General features: G+C 42.8%; 2 protein-coding genes across 8 annotated transcripts in view; one reads left to right on the top strand and one right to left on the bottom strand.

Moving 5' to 3' along the window:
• ptprfa (protein tyrosine phosphatase receptor type Fa) overlaps positions 1 to 17,422 on the top strand; it is a 454,009-nt gene that overhangs the window by 106,953 nt on the left and 329,634 nt on the right. For all 7 annotated transcript variants that reach the window (XM_037768968.1, XM_037768972.1, XM_037768971.1 and 4 more), the window contains exon 2: positions 16,523 to 16,701. The gene's annotated coding sequence lies outside the window, so the exon portion shown is untranslated. The remainder of the gene's footprint in view (positions 1 to 16,522; positions 16,702 to 17,422) is intronic.
• On the bottom strand, positions 5,772 to 10,786 carry LOC119487906. Its single transcript, XM_037768989.1, has 5 exons — positions 10,541 to 10,786; positions 10,316 to 10,426; positions 10,074 to 10,151; positions 9,099 to 9,966; positions 5,772 to 5,848 (listed from the first exon to the last, which is right to left on the bottom strand). Exons 1-4 carry the CDS (start codon positions 10,620 to 10,622, stop codon positions 9,143 to 9,145), a joined length of 1,095 nt encoding a protein of 364 aa, XP_037624917.1. The 5' UTR covers positions 10,623 to 10,786; the 3' UTR covers positions 5,772 to 5,848; positions 9,099 to 9,142.

The following is a 17,422-nucleotide window of genomic DNA, read 5'->3' as shown; positions in this document are numbered from 1 at the left end:
GACTTTGTGTTACTCCCCTAACTCAGACTTCAGCTGTGAGGCTTTTGCTTTATTACCTCAGCTCCATGGCAGACCAAAGAAGGTATCTGAGCCTTTACAAGGTACATGTATGGGTCACTCTGGTAAACTGGGACTGGAGCCAAACTGGACCTACAGGGACTAAAAACGCTTTAATGATCATGTCTTTGCTATTCTTATTGCTTTACCAAGTTGAAATATTAAACCTGTAGCAACTGATTTTTGGATACTTTGGGGCAGCGGAAACACAGTGTGAACACAACATTGACATATCACTTTTAGGTTGATGTGGCAAGCTTGTCAGTGCAGTTTCTATTCACACATCCATCACACACACACACACGCACGCACGCACGCACACACACACACACACACACACACACACACACACACACACACACACACACACACAGGGACTGAGATGGGAGCCCTAAAACAAAGCAAAGAAGACATGAAAAAACCTTTCTGAGGAAATACTCAAAGCCAGGCAAACTCTTATCTAGGTAGAGAGCTTGAAAACGACATGATCATGAACAACATATTCATATTGTATTATTGTAAAGCATTACTGATTGTATCTTAAAGGGGATATTTATTCCAAACATTAAGAGGTTGAATCAAAGGCTGGTTCATTTCACAATAGGGAATTATTACTATCCACATAGTGTACCAAACAGCATTTACAGTAATAGAGCCTTTTACAGCCAACTTCATTGATTATGTCACAGTGTCAGCTGGAGAGCAAACACACGAATCATCTCAGAGTAGTAGACTTAAAGTTACACATCCAAAATGTCATCTTGCTGTGTTGTTGGGTGTCAGGATTGATATCGCATACATCTGAGATGACAAACTGTGATTCGAGGCTATAGCGAGCAACAATATCGGCGAAGCGTTAAAGAGATGAGAGAGAAAACGTTGCTAATATTTTAGCCTTAGAAAAATCTATTGCTCCTATGCGCAGATTACGGTTTGCTATGCTTTTTTCTCTCTCTATTCACTCCCATTGCTCAGGGGTGCAAACTTGTCACCGTAGCCTCTCCATCTCTGAAACGCTTTGCCGATATTGGAATACTCTCTTGATAAGTCCTTGTGGTCCCTGAGAATGAGTGACTGTAGATTCAGAAAAACTAGTATTTTCTTCAGCCATTGTTAAAAAAACAAGCCAACAAACCTGCTGGCCAGCATTAGCTAACATGTTCAGATCTACCCTCCGCCCACATACTTCATCATCTTTACTAACAGAAAAGTGGTCTATAGCTCCATGAAGAGTGACAATGGGTGAGTGTGAGCGTGTGCACATATTATATGCTGCTGTCCACACGGATTAAATCGAAGTGAGTCTAGTCTCTGAAATTAAGTTAGCATGAGGCAGTAGCATACTATATTTGCAAAGCAGTAGGTTAGATGTCATTAAGCACTAGACTAGGCGCCCACAGCTTCTGCTGGATGTGTCCACAAGCTGCCAAGGGAGTGTTTGAATGCATAAGTGATAGCCTCGCTCCTTCCCATCCTCTTCCTCTGAGGCTAGAGGTGTTCCACTCCCCAGCGCCTCACTGCAGCTGGATCTCCAGGGATGCTGGGACACACAGTAGGTGCGGGAGAGTGGCTCTCTGGGGGAGTCACATCATCTCCACAGTCACTGAGGGACCTAGGGAACCTACAGGGGATTTTAAATTGAGAGGAGCTGCTGCCACCTGCCATGATGGCGGTGCTGCTGCCGGAGCCGGTAGCATTAGTAGTTGGTTGGAGAGAGAGGACGGACACGCACAGCTATCTGCTGTTGCTGATTGGTTCTGAACGAATAATTGCATTCAAACCGACTTATCCATTCATGCATCAAATTCATCTCATCCCATCATAAGGAAGGCCTGGCAGACATGAAAGAGCAGTTTATATGTTGACTGTATCCAATGTTGTGTTGGTATACTGTAGAAGGATTTATTGCTTGTGTATACTGAATGGACCCCTTTTGTGGTCAATGTCATGTTTACGTCACAGTGTTAGCTAGAGGCAAAACAGAGGAAATACTGGAGGCTAAAACTAGCAGTGGGCTAAAGTTACACATCTAAAATGTCCTCTGCTGTGTTGTTCGGTAACAGAATTAAGATACCACAGATATTTGAGATTACAAACTGGGATTCGAGGGCTCTAGCGAACTACAATATCAGAGAAACATTTCAGAGATGGAGAGTAAATGTTGCTAATATTTAGCCCTCTGCTAACAGCAGCCGTGAGCCGTTGGCTTCGGTTAAGGCAGAAGGCTAAACTATTAGCAAGCCTTCTCTCCGTCTCAGAAATGCTTCACCGATATTGTACGACCTCTCTTTTGACTGACTTTACTGAAGGATAGTTAACTATAGGCTTCCAAGATTTATACGCCCTCAATTTATCTTTACAGCGCTGCGTTAGCCACCAGTCCGCTGGTTGAACGGCTGGCTACTTAGCTAGCTAGCTTGCTAATTCCGCCATGCGTCATGCAACCGGAAAAATGAGCCACACAAAGTTGTCCCTCCTCTGGCTGATAGCACTGTGCTTTCCTACGCTGAGAGAAGAGTGTGTGGACGAAGCATTAAGTTGTTACATTTGACTCATTTAGTGACTGGCTACTTAGCTAGCTACCTTGCTAATTTCACCATGCTATAGAAAATGAGCCCAACAGAGGACAGCGCTGGGTCACGGTCCCTCTGCCTCACTCCCCACTGCTAGGAGACGACTTCACCGGGAGGAGATCAGGTGTTAGCTAGCTAGCTTGTCAGTCTCCGGACAAGTTAGCTAGCTAACTAGCCAGTTCTTGAGACAGACAATCTAGCTAGCTAGCTAACGTTAGCCAACCGTCTCCTCCTCCTGCAGTAGTCTGCCAGCAGCTTAGGGGTCTGCTAATCTGGTCCCGTTGGTTAATGTTAACTTTCTCAACTAACACTTGTGATTCTGGAGAGTAAGTGACAGCACATATTCAGAGAAAGTAGTTGCTAGCCAGCGTTAACTAACGAGTTCAGAGAATTTTGTGGAGTATTGTTGAAACGGTCCATTGACACTTGCATTGATGCTATGCACTTTTGCAGCATGTGTTATAGATTCGGCTACAGGTTTCTAATGTGGCCCCTTTAAAGCTTGAATTTCGATTTACCCGTTGTCGTTAACACATAGGCTACAAAATTCAGCTTTTTTGCGTTGTTTTCTATCTGTCCCGTCATCTTTTATGTCTTCCACTCATATCTTGGTGAACTGACACCAGAGAACATGAATAAACACAGTACAGGTACAGTCACCAGAATTAGATTTCCCGGATGACAGTCACCAAAATACTGCACCAGATGTGTTTGTTAAAAGTCAGTGTGAACATGAATGGGACCAGAACTTTTTTTTCTAAGATTTTTCATTCCATGAAATTAATTCAAGTCCCAAGTCACAGATAACCAATCACACACACTGCAATACAAGGTAGCTTATTAAAAATCCTCAGTAGGCCCTTTTTCACAAGCCCACACTTGTCACAGCACTGTGCTTTTCCTGCTGTGAAAAAGGCCTCCACCTGCCAAAGTAATGGCTGACTCAGCGTTATTGATCAGCAAACTTATCAGGTATGTAATGCTAATTTTATGCTACAGTATGAGGCAGTAAAAATCTTGACTTTCACTTCAACCTATGTGTACCCGCAACTGAAATTTGTATTTTCCTTCGGTGGAAATATTCTCTGGGTTTACCTAAACACAAATGTGGAGAAATTTTCAAAATTGTTTGGCTGAAAAGTGAGTTTTTCTCATCTACTATAGCCTATCTAGTCTTTTGGCACATGGGACTATTTTTTGAAATAGACTCAATTATATTTTAGGAAAAAATACCAGAAGATAATATAATAGGAAAATGTCTGTATCTCAGAAACTATAATCAAATATTTGATATCTATGAACTCATAACGCAAGACAACTGTCTTTATTCACGTTTCTCAACAAACACTACATTTTACGAGATTATATTTGAACACATCATAATGACCTTAAAATTTACCGTCGTCCCATATATTTCATTCTCATTTATTATTACTGAATAGAACCTGAACGCAACATAATGTACCTAATAACCTCTGTACGTTAGCTGCTCCTGTGCTGCCAACATGAACTAGCTCTCCTGCTGATAGCAACACAGATTTTTGATCACAATGTAGCATTATCAGGGATTTACTGAATATTGTCCGATAACAACCGGCGTAAAACTTTAATTTCACACTATGATGGTTAAAATGTAATTCATCCGTGGTTCACATGCATTCCGAACATGTGTGTGTGTGGGAGGATCCGTACGGATCATGGAGTCACCACTAATACAGTGTCTTTTCAAAATAAAATTTCAGCGTAGGTTTACTTAGTTTTTAAGTTGGCTTACACAACAAAAGTACTTGGTTAGGTTTAGGAAAAGATTGTGGTTTGGGTTAAAATAAGTATGTTTTTTACGTAAAATAACTGTTTTTTTTATATAACTGGCATTAGTTAAGTACGGAAGTTATGTAACAAAACTACGATAAACAAGTCATCCTTGACTTGGTTTCACACGGGACACGGCCAGCGGTCTCCTGAGTGAAAGTCTTGTGTTTATTTGATCCATCCATCTTCCATGCCGCCACCTATATACTGATGTAGATGGGTTTACATTGGAGTTAGTTGAAAGCCTGGTGCGTCTTATACAGATGCAAAAGGCTAAAAAAAATAAAACTGCTAATGAAGACGGGAGCACTCTGCTCTGTTCATGGCCCTCTAAAGTTACGTGCCTTCTAACACGGCTGTGGCTTAGAGGAAGAGCGGGTCGCCCTCACCGCGGGGGCAAGTCGCGTATAGGTGGCATACACTGACAGCCAATGAAATTGCAGACTTATTAACGCTGTCCAGGGTGCTGAAAAACGCCGCTCTGGTCCAGCAGTTTTCTCCTGAATATTTAAGAATAATATATCTGGAGCAGGTTCGAATCCCACTTGGTACAAAGTCTGTGATACATTGTCAAAGATAATGAGCTATTTGGGAATCAAGAAATGTGAGCCTTAGTTTGTTATTTACTTCTTCTGATTATCATTAGGTAAGTCGCGTTTAGGTGGCATACACTGACAGCCAATGAAATTGCAGACTTATTAACGCTGTCCAAGGTGCTGAAAACGCAGCTCTGGTCCAGCAGTTTTCTCCTGAATATTTAAGAATGATTATCTGGAGCTGGTTCGAATCCCACTTGGTACAAAGTCTGTGATACATTATCAAAGATAATGAGCTATTTGGGAATCAAGTTTGTTATTTACTTCTTCTGATTATCATTAGATTAGACTAGTCTGTTATATCAAGTTCTTGACTTACTTAAAGCTATTAACCAATTATATTACAGAGTTTTCTTCCTATGTGTAACATTAAATTGCAATTACTTAATTACTTCAATTAGAGACTTTACTGTTCACTATAAATTATTAATTTATTAATGAGACATGTTAGACATTAGTGAATGAAATGTATTTATTAACCACAACTGTAACAGTAAATATTCAACAGAGCCCATATTGCAAGGTCACACATATATCACACAAAATGTAAGGTAAAGTAATATAATATTGTATATAATAAATGTAATAATTATTTACATGAGCAAAATATACAGTATATACAGTGGAAACCGTTTACAGTGATCCGGTTACATTGATAAACCGCTTATATGGGGCAGTGGTGGCCCTCCCTCATTTACCACCACTGAGGTGCCCTTGAGCAAGGCACCCCCAACCGCTCCAGTGGAGTTGCTCAGTGACCAGCAGATCAGACTGTGGTTGTACTGGGCAGCTTCCAGGTGTGAATGTGTAACTGTGTGAATGTTGATCAGGGGCGTTCCTGAAAAGAGAGCATTGCCCTCAGTGAACCTCCCCCTGAATAAAATAAAGGTAAAAACAAATAAATAAAATATGGATCAAAAAGCTTGGGACAGAATCAGTACTATGCAAATGCTGTTTAAATAATCTGCTTATAGTGATCAATTTGACCCGGAACAGCGTGATCACATGGTAAAAACACTCCCCCCTCGCTGTCTCTCATTTTCCCTTTCAACTTCCCATCTCTTTTTTTCTCTCTCATAAAAGCAGACACCTGGAACTCCTTCCAGGTCATCTCCTTCTCCATGCCCTGATCTTTGTAGAGGGAAAAGACTTTAGCAGGGCAGTAAATGTACTTCCCTGCTATTCCAGGGAATCCAGTGTGAATTGTGAGGGACTGTTTGGGCCCTGTTCAGTTTCCATCTTACAGAACCGACACTTGCGACCTGTCTGTGGGGAGTCAGTCCTTTTCCTCTTCTGCTGTCCTCGCTCCTCCACCCTTTTTTTTTGTGGCGTCCAGTTCCTGCTGGAAGAACTTTGTAGCTGCCAAAGTCTTGAAAGGGCATTTTGGGGTTTGTCAGACCTTCAGCACCATAAGCCTTGAAAACTTTAGTGGAGCAGTAGAAATATCTGACAGGACCTTGCTGGAAGAAGAAGTGGATGGAAGAACCATCATTCTCATACCTCGACTTTGGCTGGCCACAGGAAAGACATGTTTTTGTGTGTGCCTTCTTTTGCTGTGGTTGTTGTTGCTGAGGCTGGTGTTGGTGCTGCTGTTGGATTTCCATTATGTTATGAACAATTTTCTCAATTGATGCTTGCGTTAGAGGTGTGGCAAGGGGTCTGAACAGGTGGAGGTGGGTTAAAAAACTGCAACAGGCATGGTAACAACCGGCACAGTGGTAGTCTCACTGCCCTCTGACAGAGAGTGCCAGAGTTCCTGCCTCTCTTGCAGTTTTTCGGGGCTGGTGTTTAAAGAGGAGCTGGTGTTTAATAATTTACTGAGGTGCTTTACGTACTGTGAAATATGTAGTTTGGTAGTTGGGTGGAGCATGCTGTTTGGGTCTGTACAGGTGTTGTGAACTAGAGCAGCATAGTCCTGGTCCACAAGCTTGAGCATGTCCTTCTGCCCACGGTGTTTGTTCAGCAGGTTGTCAATAACCTGCTTCATAGGGGCTGGCCAGCGCTTGTGGTCCAACACAAATACCCTCCCACCAGTCTTCACAGGTCCAGTGCGAGCTCCAGTTGGGGAGGACAGCAGGGGCAGAGACGGCGGAGATGTGGTTTCTATAAAAATAAAAGACGGAGTACAATAAATCATTCTGGCACACAGAAGGGGGAAAACCCCAATTCATACACTTGCATGGGTGAAAACATTTATACTTTGTCAGATTTTTAGATAATGGCTCATGGCTGACTGGTATGTTTATGTAAAAGTAGATTCATTAACACATCAAATAAGGGCCCTCATATTGTCTCATCTCTAAGAAAAGAAAGATGCAACACATCTATTAAGGTATTTACTAAATAAATATGATTGAAATCCAGTTACTGATGCTGAAGTTTTGTCAAGTACTTTGTCTGTCTGTCAAATGTTTACCTGGCTCTGTCTGAGGCTCGGAGTTGTACTTGGAGTCACTTCTGGTTTTACAGCAAGGTCAGCAGGAGGGCATGCAGGCAAACTGAAACAGCTTCTGTGGTGCCATGGAGGATGACTGAAGAGGCTCAGGACTGGGCAGTGAGCTGGCTGCTTTGCGGAGGTGGATTCCGGTCTGTGGTAGAGTCGGTCTTGCTCCTGTGCTTGTCCCAGTCTAGAGGAACTGGGCGGCAACCAGGCTCAACATACTCCAGGCCAAACTTCTCTCCAGTGTCTCTGTTAGAGAGTTGAAAAGCAGGATATTTCACGTGCCCCAACACCCGTTCAGAGACTGCATTGAGCTCTGCCATCAATGCTGGATCAAAGACAGCTGGGAGGTGGACACCCTGGCTGCTTCAAGTCCACCAGACGCTGGTAATTCCACCGCGCCACCCCTGTCATCCCCTGTGCCTGAAACAGCTCTGTGGAGACACGTGTTCCAGTGACCCACAGAGCCTGGTGGAAATGGTATCCCTCCTGCTAGGGATGTGCCTCTGATGGGGATCCAAACAGGAACTCTAGCACCTTCACCCTTCACATGATTCAGCTGCACTGTTCCTCCATGCCTGTACAAGATCCCACCCTCCAACCTCAGGATCACTCAGGCAACCTCGCAGGATGTGCACACGCTGAATCCGCCATGTCTTCAGCATAGAGGGCTTGAAGAGAGGAGCACCATTTGGATCACACGTGAGGTGAAAGTGCTGGAAAACTCCCTCGACTCTCTTGATGAGCTCCTCAGGCAGTGGAATTCTTGTCCTGCAGTGCTCGCGAGTGTGTGGCTTTGTTGGGTTGGCAGGCTGAATTCCACAGAAGGCATAGGCGTCTTTAAGCCTCTGCAGGTCTTCCTGATCCACCACAGAAAAGGCTGCAGACAGAAACTGGGCAAAAGAGCTGTACAGAGGATGGTGCTCTGACACACACTCCCGGAGAAACCGCCTCAGACAGTGGAACAAGTCCAGCTTGATGGTCATGTTTTGTATTGAAGTCTGATCGTGATGCACAGACGTTCAGCAGGTTACCAGAAGTGGCCTCAGCAACAATGGCATCAGTTGTCCTCCAAGCATCCCAGTTCAGATGCTCTCCTGCACAAGATTCTGCCACCTTAAATGCTGCACAGCAATCCCTGAAAGAAAGAATGGAGACAAATATAGCCATGAATGTTAAAGCAGTCATATCAATCACTATGTGCAGTCCAGTGTATTCACTCATGACAATATAATTATTCCTATGAGCTAAATGAATGCAAAGGGATTTTCTTTCATCAAACTGGAAATATGAAATATGAAAAAGCAATGTAAGTTGTGAATTATGAGCTGTTTCATGTCACCAATAATAGAAAAAAATATTGATGATAACGTACCTGTCTACCCACTGGTATTGTGCCTTCTCTAGGCCTGCAGTGCTGTAGCGGTGTGCTAGTCCCTCGTACAGGGGCTTGAGGGACTTCTCTGTCTCAGACTGCACCATCACCCATGAAAGGATCATCCAGTTCTCATTCATGACCGCATATGATGACATGGTCCCGGATGAAAAGGTGACCTTCCTGGCAACTTTCCGTGTGTGGTCTGAGCGGAAACGCCTGTCCAAAGGTGCCCTGCAGAAAGTTTTTGATGGCATCTTCCTGGTGTTGATACTCATGCAGCAGGCAGTCAGTCAGGTAGTGTGCAGACACAGAGATCCCGTTCCAGCCATCTGAATCCCCGTAGTCCCCGAAGGGAGCTGGCTTGGTTTCCTGTCTTATGAACTGAGTGATGGTTCTTTTGGTCATACCTCCCTGCCTCGCCATCCATGGTGTTTTGGCAGCTGAGGAGGTAGGCCAGGTGAGCACGTTCGTATTTCAGGTGCATCATCTCCATGATCTGCTTTGTCATGTCGGTGGGTGAGTTACCTGTGCGTCTGAGCTCGTCCATGACCGATTTACAGATGGCCTTTTTGTAGGTCAGTATTGCTGGCAACAGGTTTGTGAACCTCTTTGGAAGCTTTTCCAGCCACAGTGGGTTGTCAGCATACCACCTCTTCCGGCAAACTTTGCAGCACAGCCTGGATGACAACAGGTAGTACTGTCCAGTGATGCCAACAATCACACGAGGCCTACCAACACCTGCAGAGGTAACTTGAGGCTGAGCACAACCTTCAATACATGGCAGAGTGTCGTTGTTCCTCAGCCTCGCCATCAAGTTGTCATTCTCTGGCTTCCATATGAAAAAGGGATGGAGCTGAAAGTACTTTGGGGATGGAAGATCAGAGATGCTGTCAATTAATTCTGGCTGGGGAGGGAGACGCCACAGTGACAGCATCTTCATGGGGTTGCGCACAGGAATGGAGCCTGGCCAGAGACCCAGGGATTCCAGCTCTGTCTTCATCCAGATCCTCTGCTGCTGTGAACAGTTCCACTGACTGACATCATGGTCATAGCCAGGAAGCTGTGGAGGAGGACAGCTGGGGACAGCTGATGGCCTGGGTAATGGCTGACCTGGTCAGGCAAGAAGAAAGACATAGCAAATTATTAAGATTGTGTGTTGACTTGATTCTATCTCTTTGACACGCACACAGCCAAATCAAGAACATTCAAATACTTACTTTGAGCTCTTGGCGGTTGCAGCGGCGGTTGAATGGGCTCTGCAGACGTCTCAGGAGAAATCGGAAGTGCCTCTGACACTATATAGAATATTAAACATTTCATTATTATTCACAGTAAGATAAATAAAAAACTTGACTATGACATTGTGCACCAGTATCTGATTTACATCAATGAGAACAGTTCCGATGGACACTACATATTGATATTTTTAAGATGCAAATACAGTTAAAATAATACACACCTGGAACAGTGACAGTTGTCTCTGTTGGCAAGGGTCCTGGTGTTTCTGGCATCAGGAACATCAGCTCCTGAGGAAGGGGCACAGGTCTCTTTACCATCGGCAGAGCAGGGGCTGCAAGGAGATAAGGACCACAAAAAGTAATCAATTATTGGTTTATAACGGACATAATCAGAGGGAATATGACAGAAAGGTTTAAATGGATAAAAAGAAATATAATGCATTTACCATCTACTTGTGAACCCGTCAGTTCAGTTGGTGTGGACAGTGTAGCAGATGGTACTACAACAGAAAAAATCTTGTCAGTCATTTATATTTTGACAATATAAAAAAAAACTGGTGTTAGTAAAGGCATACATTATCCATCTTTTACTTCACCTGCTTATCTCAGCCTTATATAGTTAAACAGACTGTTTGTTACATTAAAGTATAAAGAATTTCATTCATACACATGCAGTTTAGTTCTGTATGGATAAATATTTAGTCAGTCATTACAATTTAGCCTAAGCAGGGGAAGCAACATGGCACACTGCAAACACATGCATACAAGTGTTAGTAACCACAGCAGTCCTATATGTATATACATATATATATATATAATATATATATATATATATATATATGTATATATATATATATATATATTCATCATATAAGTCTAAAAACTGGAATAAAGAGTGCTACTTACCCTCGCCATGACTGGAATCAATTCATAGTCACTAGGACAACAAGTTGAACAGCAAAACACAAACATGACCAGAACATGGTCAACATGAGAAGGAACGGTTTATGTCATGCTTCGGTTTGGGATAAGAATTCATGGTCCCAGAGTCTCTGTCGACGACAGGACGTTTTTGTTTGGTTAAGAACCTCTTTCTGTTCCCGAAGCCTGTCGTCTGGCAGTTGATGCTGATGGTGCAGAAACAGCTGTAAAACACAAACAAAAACAATTAAATATAAACTATATAGAATACACAATTAATATTAAACAGGCTGAACTGTAAATTATTTTGAATCTTCAGGCAGTAGAAACAAACCAATATAAGACAACAAATGTTTACTCACAGCTCTGCACATGTTGCTTGGAAGGACAGATACCCAGCATCACTCTCTCCAGCTCTTCATCTTCATCCATCACTGTGATGCAAACAGACAAGAATTAGAATGTACTAAAAATATGGCTTTACTGTACTTAGGATAGTATGAATAAAATCACCACTGAAATAATGGAAGACGAAGTTTACTCCCTTTGGTGTACTAAAATACACTGGATACCATGACAGCATATACATTTTTTTGACAAAACAAATGGAAAACAAGACCCACCCATGGCTTCAGCAGGGGCCTGTGAGGCATGTGTCACCAGAGAGGAGCCAGAGGGGGAGGGCAGCTTCTTCTGCAGGTACACTTGTAGTTTGTGCATCTTTGTTCCTGGAGCACAGCTTTTCCTCATAATAAAGGCTGCATAGCCATCATCCCTGCTGTCCCAAATCTCTCTCCAGGTGCTTTTGGCACGAGAGCCAAACCAACCAGCTGGTCATCCTCTGATGCTGCTGCTGCTGCTGTCACAACTGGCTTTTGTTTCTCATAATTGAGAAGAGACTGGATTTCTTGAAAGCTGAGGGCATAGCTCACAAATGACAGCAGGCTGTCCTTGCTGTGCCCCCCTGCCATGAACACTCCTGCAGTCTCCTCCTTTTGCTGGTTCTTGATTAGGTAGATGGTATACCCAATGTCATTTTCAAGGAGCCAGCGGAAGGACTTCCCTTTAAATTTCCCAAACTGCAGGATGTATTCTCCAGCCACCTCAGTTTTATCTGAAGCATCCCCTCCTCTTAAAATGATCACAGACAGTGCATTTTTCCTGACCAGCTCCTCCTTCACGGGTGCAGACTTGTCCTGTAGAGAGGGGTTGTCTTTAAGGAGTTTGGCTGCATCCGTTGGATCCTGACGGAGATATCCAAGTGGTCCCTTGCGGAATGTGACACTCATTCTCCCAGGGAAAAAAACAGTTTTCTGCATTTTACCTGTAATGAAGAAAAGCATATTGATCTATTAATATGTTATAGACAGGCATTGTTTTCATAACAAATGTTAATAGTGAGGGTCTCAAGGGAGAGCAGGAATTAGGAGGTTCACATCTCAGCTCTAGCCCCTTTACTGTCTACATATTCTCACTGTATTTATCAGGGTTTTGAAGAAAAAAAAAATGATATCAAATACCTTTACTTTAATATTACCTTTACTACTTTGTATAGTACCTTGATTAAGTGCCTGCCTTTGTGTATGTCTTAACGATGAGCTCTGGTTGTTGAGGCAGACTATTTGCACTTCAAAGATAGACCCCCCCCCCATGGGTTAAATGCTTTGAACTACCCATGGGGAAGAACTTGAAGGTGAAGGGAGCTCAGCCCCCCCACCCCCAACCAGTGATTCTGACTCAAGTAACACTGAAGTGTGAAGTGTCTTATCCAGCAACGCCCTGCATTCAATTCACCTTTCCTATCCCAAACAGACATGCATTAGACTATATTTGATATATTCTGCTTTTGACAAGCTCAGACAAACGTGGCCTATTTAGTATTTTGAAAATTGTAATATGGTATAGAAGCATATAATAAGTGTTAAAATTAAGCATGAATAGTACATTGTACACAACATGACAAAGTATGAAAAACCCTCAGAGACATTGGTTCTCAATTAATAAACAATATTCTGGTGTTCTCTCATTTTAACAGAGGTGGAAGAAGTACTCTGATCTTGTACTTCAGTGATAGTACTGATACCACAGTGTAGAAATACTCTGCTACAAGTAAAAGTCCTGCATTAAAAACCTTAAGTATAAGTACATGCTGTGACAACAGCAACGTTATACAACGGAGACTGAAAGTAGTCGACGTAGCGTTAAGTGCAAACACGACGACTTTATGATTCATATGAAGCTTGTTCATTTATCATTCTGTCAATGTGTGTATGTAAAGTAACGTTAGTGTGTCCAGAGTAACGTTATATCTAACCTTACTGCTGATGTAAGCTGCTGATATACCGTAGTATAACGCTACATTAGACATTAATGTTAACTAACAACGTGATGCTTTCAACCTAAGGAATGTTAAGTTTCGTTTAGCTTGTAATTCATCCGAATTATACCGCAGCAGCTCGACACAATAAACTGAGGAAACACGGCTTAATGATAACTTTATAGCGCTCACACAAGCAAGAACGCGTCAGACAGCGCCAGGATACATTATAATAACATGTTGGTTCATTGTTAATAATGTTACGTTTAGCTTGTAATTCATCCGGAACGTACCGCGGCGACACAATAAACGGGAGAAACACGGCTAACGTTAACTTATAGCGCTCACACAAGCAAGAACACGTCAGACAGCGCCAGGATACATTATAGTAACATGTTGGTAATCTTTATTTATCTAAATATAACTCACCGTTTTGGCGTAATGTCCACACAGCGTAGCTCAAGCTCAAGTCGATGTGAAGTGTAGATCATCCAGACCAACAGTGACAGAGTGGCGAAGGAAACAACAACTCCTCTCCTCGGAAAAAGGGCGCCAAACAAACAATAGCGGCCAAAGATATAATTTGCATCCGTAGTGGTTCAGCACTACCATTAGAGAATGAATGGAAACGTGTTTAGGCGCTTTAGCTAAAGAATCCCCGGGTGCCGCGCGGGAAGGTAGCGGTTCGATCCCCAGCTCCTCCAGTCCACACACGAAGTGTTTTTGAGCAAGATACTTAACTCCAAATTGATCCTGAAGGCTGAGCCATCGGTGTGTAAATGAGTATCGGATTAGATCCTGATGGACAGGTTGGCACCTTGTATAGCAGCCTCTGCCATCAGTGTATGAATGTGTGTGAATGGATGAATGCTGACCTGTAGTGTAAAGTGCTTTGAGTGGTTGTAAGACTAGAAAGGCGCTATAAAAATGCAAGTCCATTTACCATTAAAACATTGGTCTAAGAGCAGTTGCTAATGCAATGTTCCACAACTTTTGAGTTACTTCCACTGACAATTGTGTCTAAAAAAAAAACAATTTTTGAAAAGGACAAACAACAAAAGACTATACCAAAAAAGTGTCAATTTTAAAACTTTTTTCAGTTTGGACAAATCCTATTACAGATATGTTATAACGCTAGGGTATAACTTGTAACTTTAACCACCCTGATTGGTGAGTTGAACAGTTTGTTGTTCTGATTTGTGAGATGGATGTGAGCGCACATGAAAGTGTTGTTGCAGCTGTCTCTACAGTGCTGTTGCCAGAACATAGTAATGCTATGGAGAAATGCTATTGATCCAGGAAGGGTGTGGAAATCCAGCACTTAGTCTCCTCCCTGCCTTCCTGTCACAGCACACCTAATGACATGTCAAGGATGCTGGAAATTGTGCCCAAACTTTCTCTGAACCCTTTCCGTGAGACTTCCTGTAATTGTTCAACTTAGGCAGGTTTTCAGTCACACTGTGTGGGAACATCCAAAGCTTTCATGAATTGTGTGTGTGTATGTTCTTTTCTTTTAAATATATTCCACAAAATAAAGTTTTAGCTGTCAGGTAGATTTAACTCACAGTATTACTGAAAGCAGACAAACCGTCCATTTCGAGCTGTCGGCTGTGTGCATCTGCATGGATGGCGATGTTGGTGGGATTCATGTTGTTCTGGATTTCATTTGAGAAAGGAGGAAAATCAGGGGAAAGTACAGCCTGACTACTGCTCTCTCTGTAATTTGCTCTGTGTGCTGAGGTAGAAGGGAGTGATTTGTATCGCTCTGATCTCTGGATCCACAACGTTCTATCAGCACATATTTGGCCTGATGTGCAATCAGTGAAGTTGTGAAGACTGGGCTGGACTTGTGTTCCCAGGTGCTATGCATTTACGTAACCACGTGGAATCAGTTGAGGCCACAAGAAACATGTTCAGAATAATCCACATCAAGCTGCTGTTTATTATGGGGTTGTGAAGTATTTTTGATAACTGCAGGGGTTTAGTAGAATCTCCCAGTAAAGCCTACCAAGACCACAAACCTCTCCAGCCTTATAAATTGTCTAGCAGATATTAAAAAATGAATGCCAGTAAATTTTCTTAAATTAACTTGGATAAAACTGAGCTCATGATCATTGGTCCTGACAATCTGCATCCTAGTATCAGAGAAGACACCCCAGGTGACACCCCCATGCTCTGGTCAATTTTGAGATTTTGGGCTATTTTACTTCCATAACATGTCTTCTTTCAGACTAGTGGACACTACACTTTGTCTATTTGCGTCTGTAGATTTCCTCTTTAGTAAAGTCGGCCAAATGAGGCATTATCTAATTCTAAACTTGTTTGTCTTCACAGGCTGTAGTAGGTTCAGCTTTAAAAAGCTGAGACTTTTGTGTCTGTTGACGGGTCACATGACTAAAGATTGTCGTGACAAAATAAGTCAACATTACTTTACTTTCACACGGGACACAAACGACGGTTCTCCTGGTTGAAAGTCGGCTCGTGTTTGTTTGACCCATCCTCCACCCCTCCTTCCCAACCAGCAGACTCTCACACTATTAATACTACGTCACTTGCTCCGACCGCGAATAACACCGCGGGTGGGTTTACATTGGAGTTAGTTGAAAGCCCCTGTCATCACATACTGTTGCTAAAGGGTGCCTCTGTGCGTCGGTTTTCCGATGCCGAGGGACACCAGCCAAACGACGGTATTTGACGGGTGGGAGTCAGAAGGGGTCTGGATCCTTCCATATCTGTCTGATGTTGCAAAAAACATCCAATAACGACTAAAGGTCACAAGTGATTCAATTAAGGTGTATTGAAGTAAAAATACTTTGATCCCCGGCTCCTCCGGTCACATGTCGAAATGACACTTGCTCCCGAAGGCTGTGCCATCGGTGTGTGAATGAGTATGTAGATCAGATCCTGATGGGCAGGTTGGCTCCTTGCATGGCAACCTCTGCCATCAGTGTATCAATGTGTGTGTGTGTGAATGTGAGTGTGTGAATGGGTGAATGCTGGCATGTAGTGTAAAGAAGCGCTATATAAATGCAAGTCCATTTACCATTTGACCCGTCAACCCCAGCCAGCTGCTTAGGACAGCAAGCTTTAATGAGATGTGTTGAAATTCAGATTTACAGGCTTCACATGACCACACTCTGAGCTTTACACAACCTCTATCCTTAACAACACCTCTCTTGTCTCTTTGCAGGTGTCACTCTATGACTGTGTGAGGTCGTAGCCAATCAGCAGCAGCGTCAGGACCAGAGGAGAGCGTACCAACAGTCAGACTATGGACCTGAGATTCAGACGGCTGTCGCCTCTCACCAGGGGAGCTCTTCATCTCCTGCTGCTGGCCAGACTGGTCTCTGCCTTCTCACACAGAGGTGAGTACAATCCATACTAAACCCGCACAGCTCTGAGCTCTGCCCGTATTGTCAACAGTTTACAGGCAGGTAATATCCATTAGCTGCCAGGGAGTCTACGCAGAGCTTTTGTTAATACAGCACTACTGTTGGGTCAGGGTTAAAGCTAAAATATATACAGTACGTGTTCTGAGTATGTCACACCACAGGAAGATGTGTTATTAACCACCTGCCCAAATTTGAATGATTAAAATCACCAAGTATATAAAATTAGGTTTCAATCAATCAGTCATGAAAAAATCAGCAGTATTCTCTGCTCTTCTTGACGGCCCACTGGGATTCGTCACGGTATGCCAGATGGCCGATGCACCACTGGGAGCAAACTGTAGAATTTAGTAGAGATGTTTCAATACCATTTTTTCCTTCCAAATAACGATTCCAATATCTGAATTTGTGGTATCTGTCGATACAGAGTACGAACCGATAACAGCGTGATAAAATGATTATTAATTATTATATTATTATTATTAGATATGATTACTATCTTTGCTGTATGACCTGGCTCAGGTTAAACCCTTTGTAAAACATGAACAAATAGAGAATGAAAATGAATGCAGTAGAACTTTATTTTATTATTCAGTTTGTCTGTTACAAAGAACATAAATAAATGAAGCTAGGAATAAATAACACTTCTGTATTCTCTTAGCTGTCTCCTCAGTCCTGTGTAGACCAGCCTGTGTGCTAAT

The sequence above is a fragment of the Sebastes umbrosus genome, chromosome 5, assembly GCF_015220745.1.
Source record: "Sebastes umbrosus isolate fSebUmb1 chromosome 5, fSebUmb1.pri, whole genome shotgun sequence".
In the NCBI taxonomy this organism is placed as follows: Eukaryota; Metazoa; Chordata; class Actinopteri; order Perciformes; family Sebastidae; genus Sebastes; species Sebastes umbrosus.
Note: the sequence above shows the minus strand (reverse complement) of the source record. Positions and strands in the feature narration are given on the sequence as shown.

Coding starts and splice junctions, on each gene's coding strand:
- LOC119487906 (XM_037768989.1), bottom strand. CDS start 10,622: ATGACTGACAAGATTTTTTCTGTTGTAGTACCATCTGCTACACTGTCC. Junction 10,427..10,540: donor GACGGGTTCACAAGTAGATG/GTAAATGCATTA, acceptor ATCTCCTTGCAG/CCCCTGCTCTGCCGATGGTA. Junction 10,152..10,315: donor GACAACTGTCACTGTTCCAG/GTGTGTATTATT, acceptor TATTCTATATAG/TGTCAGAGGCACTTCCGATT.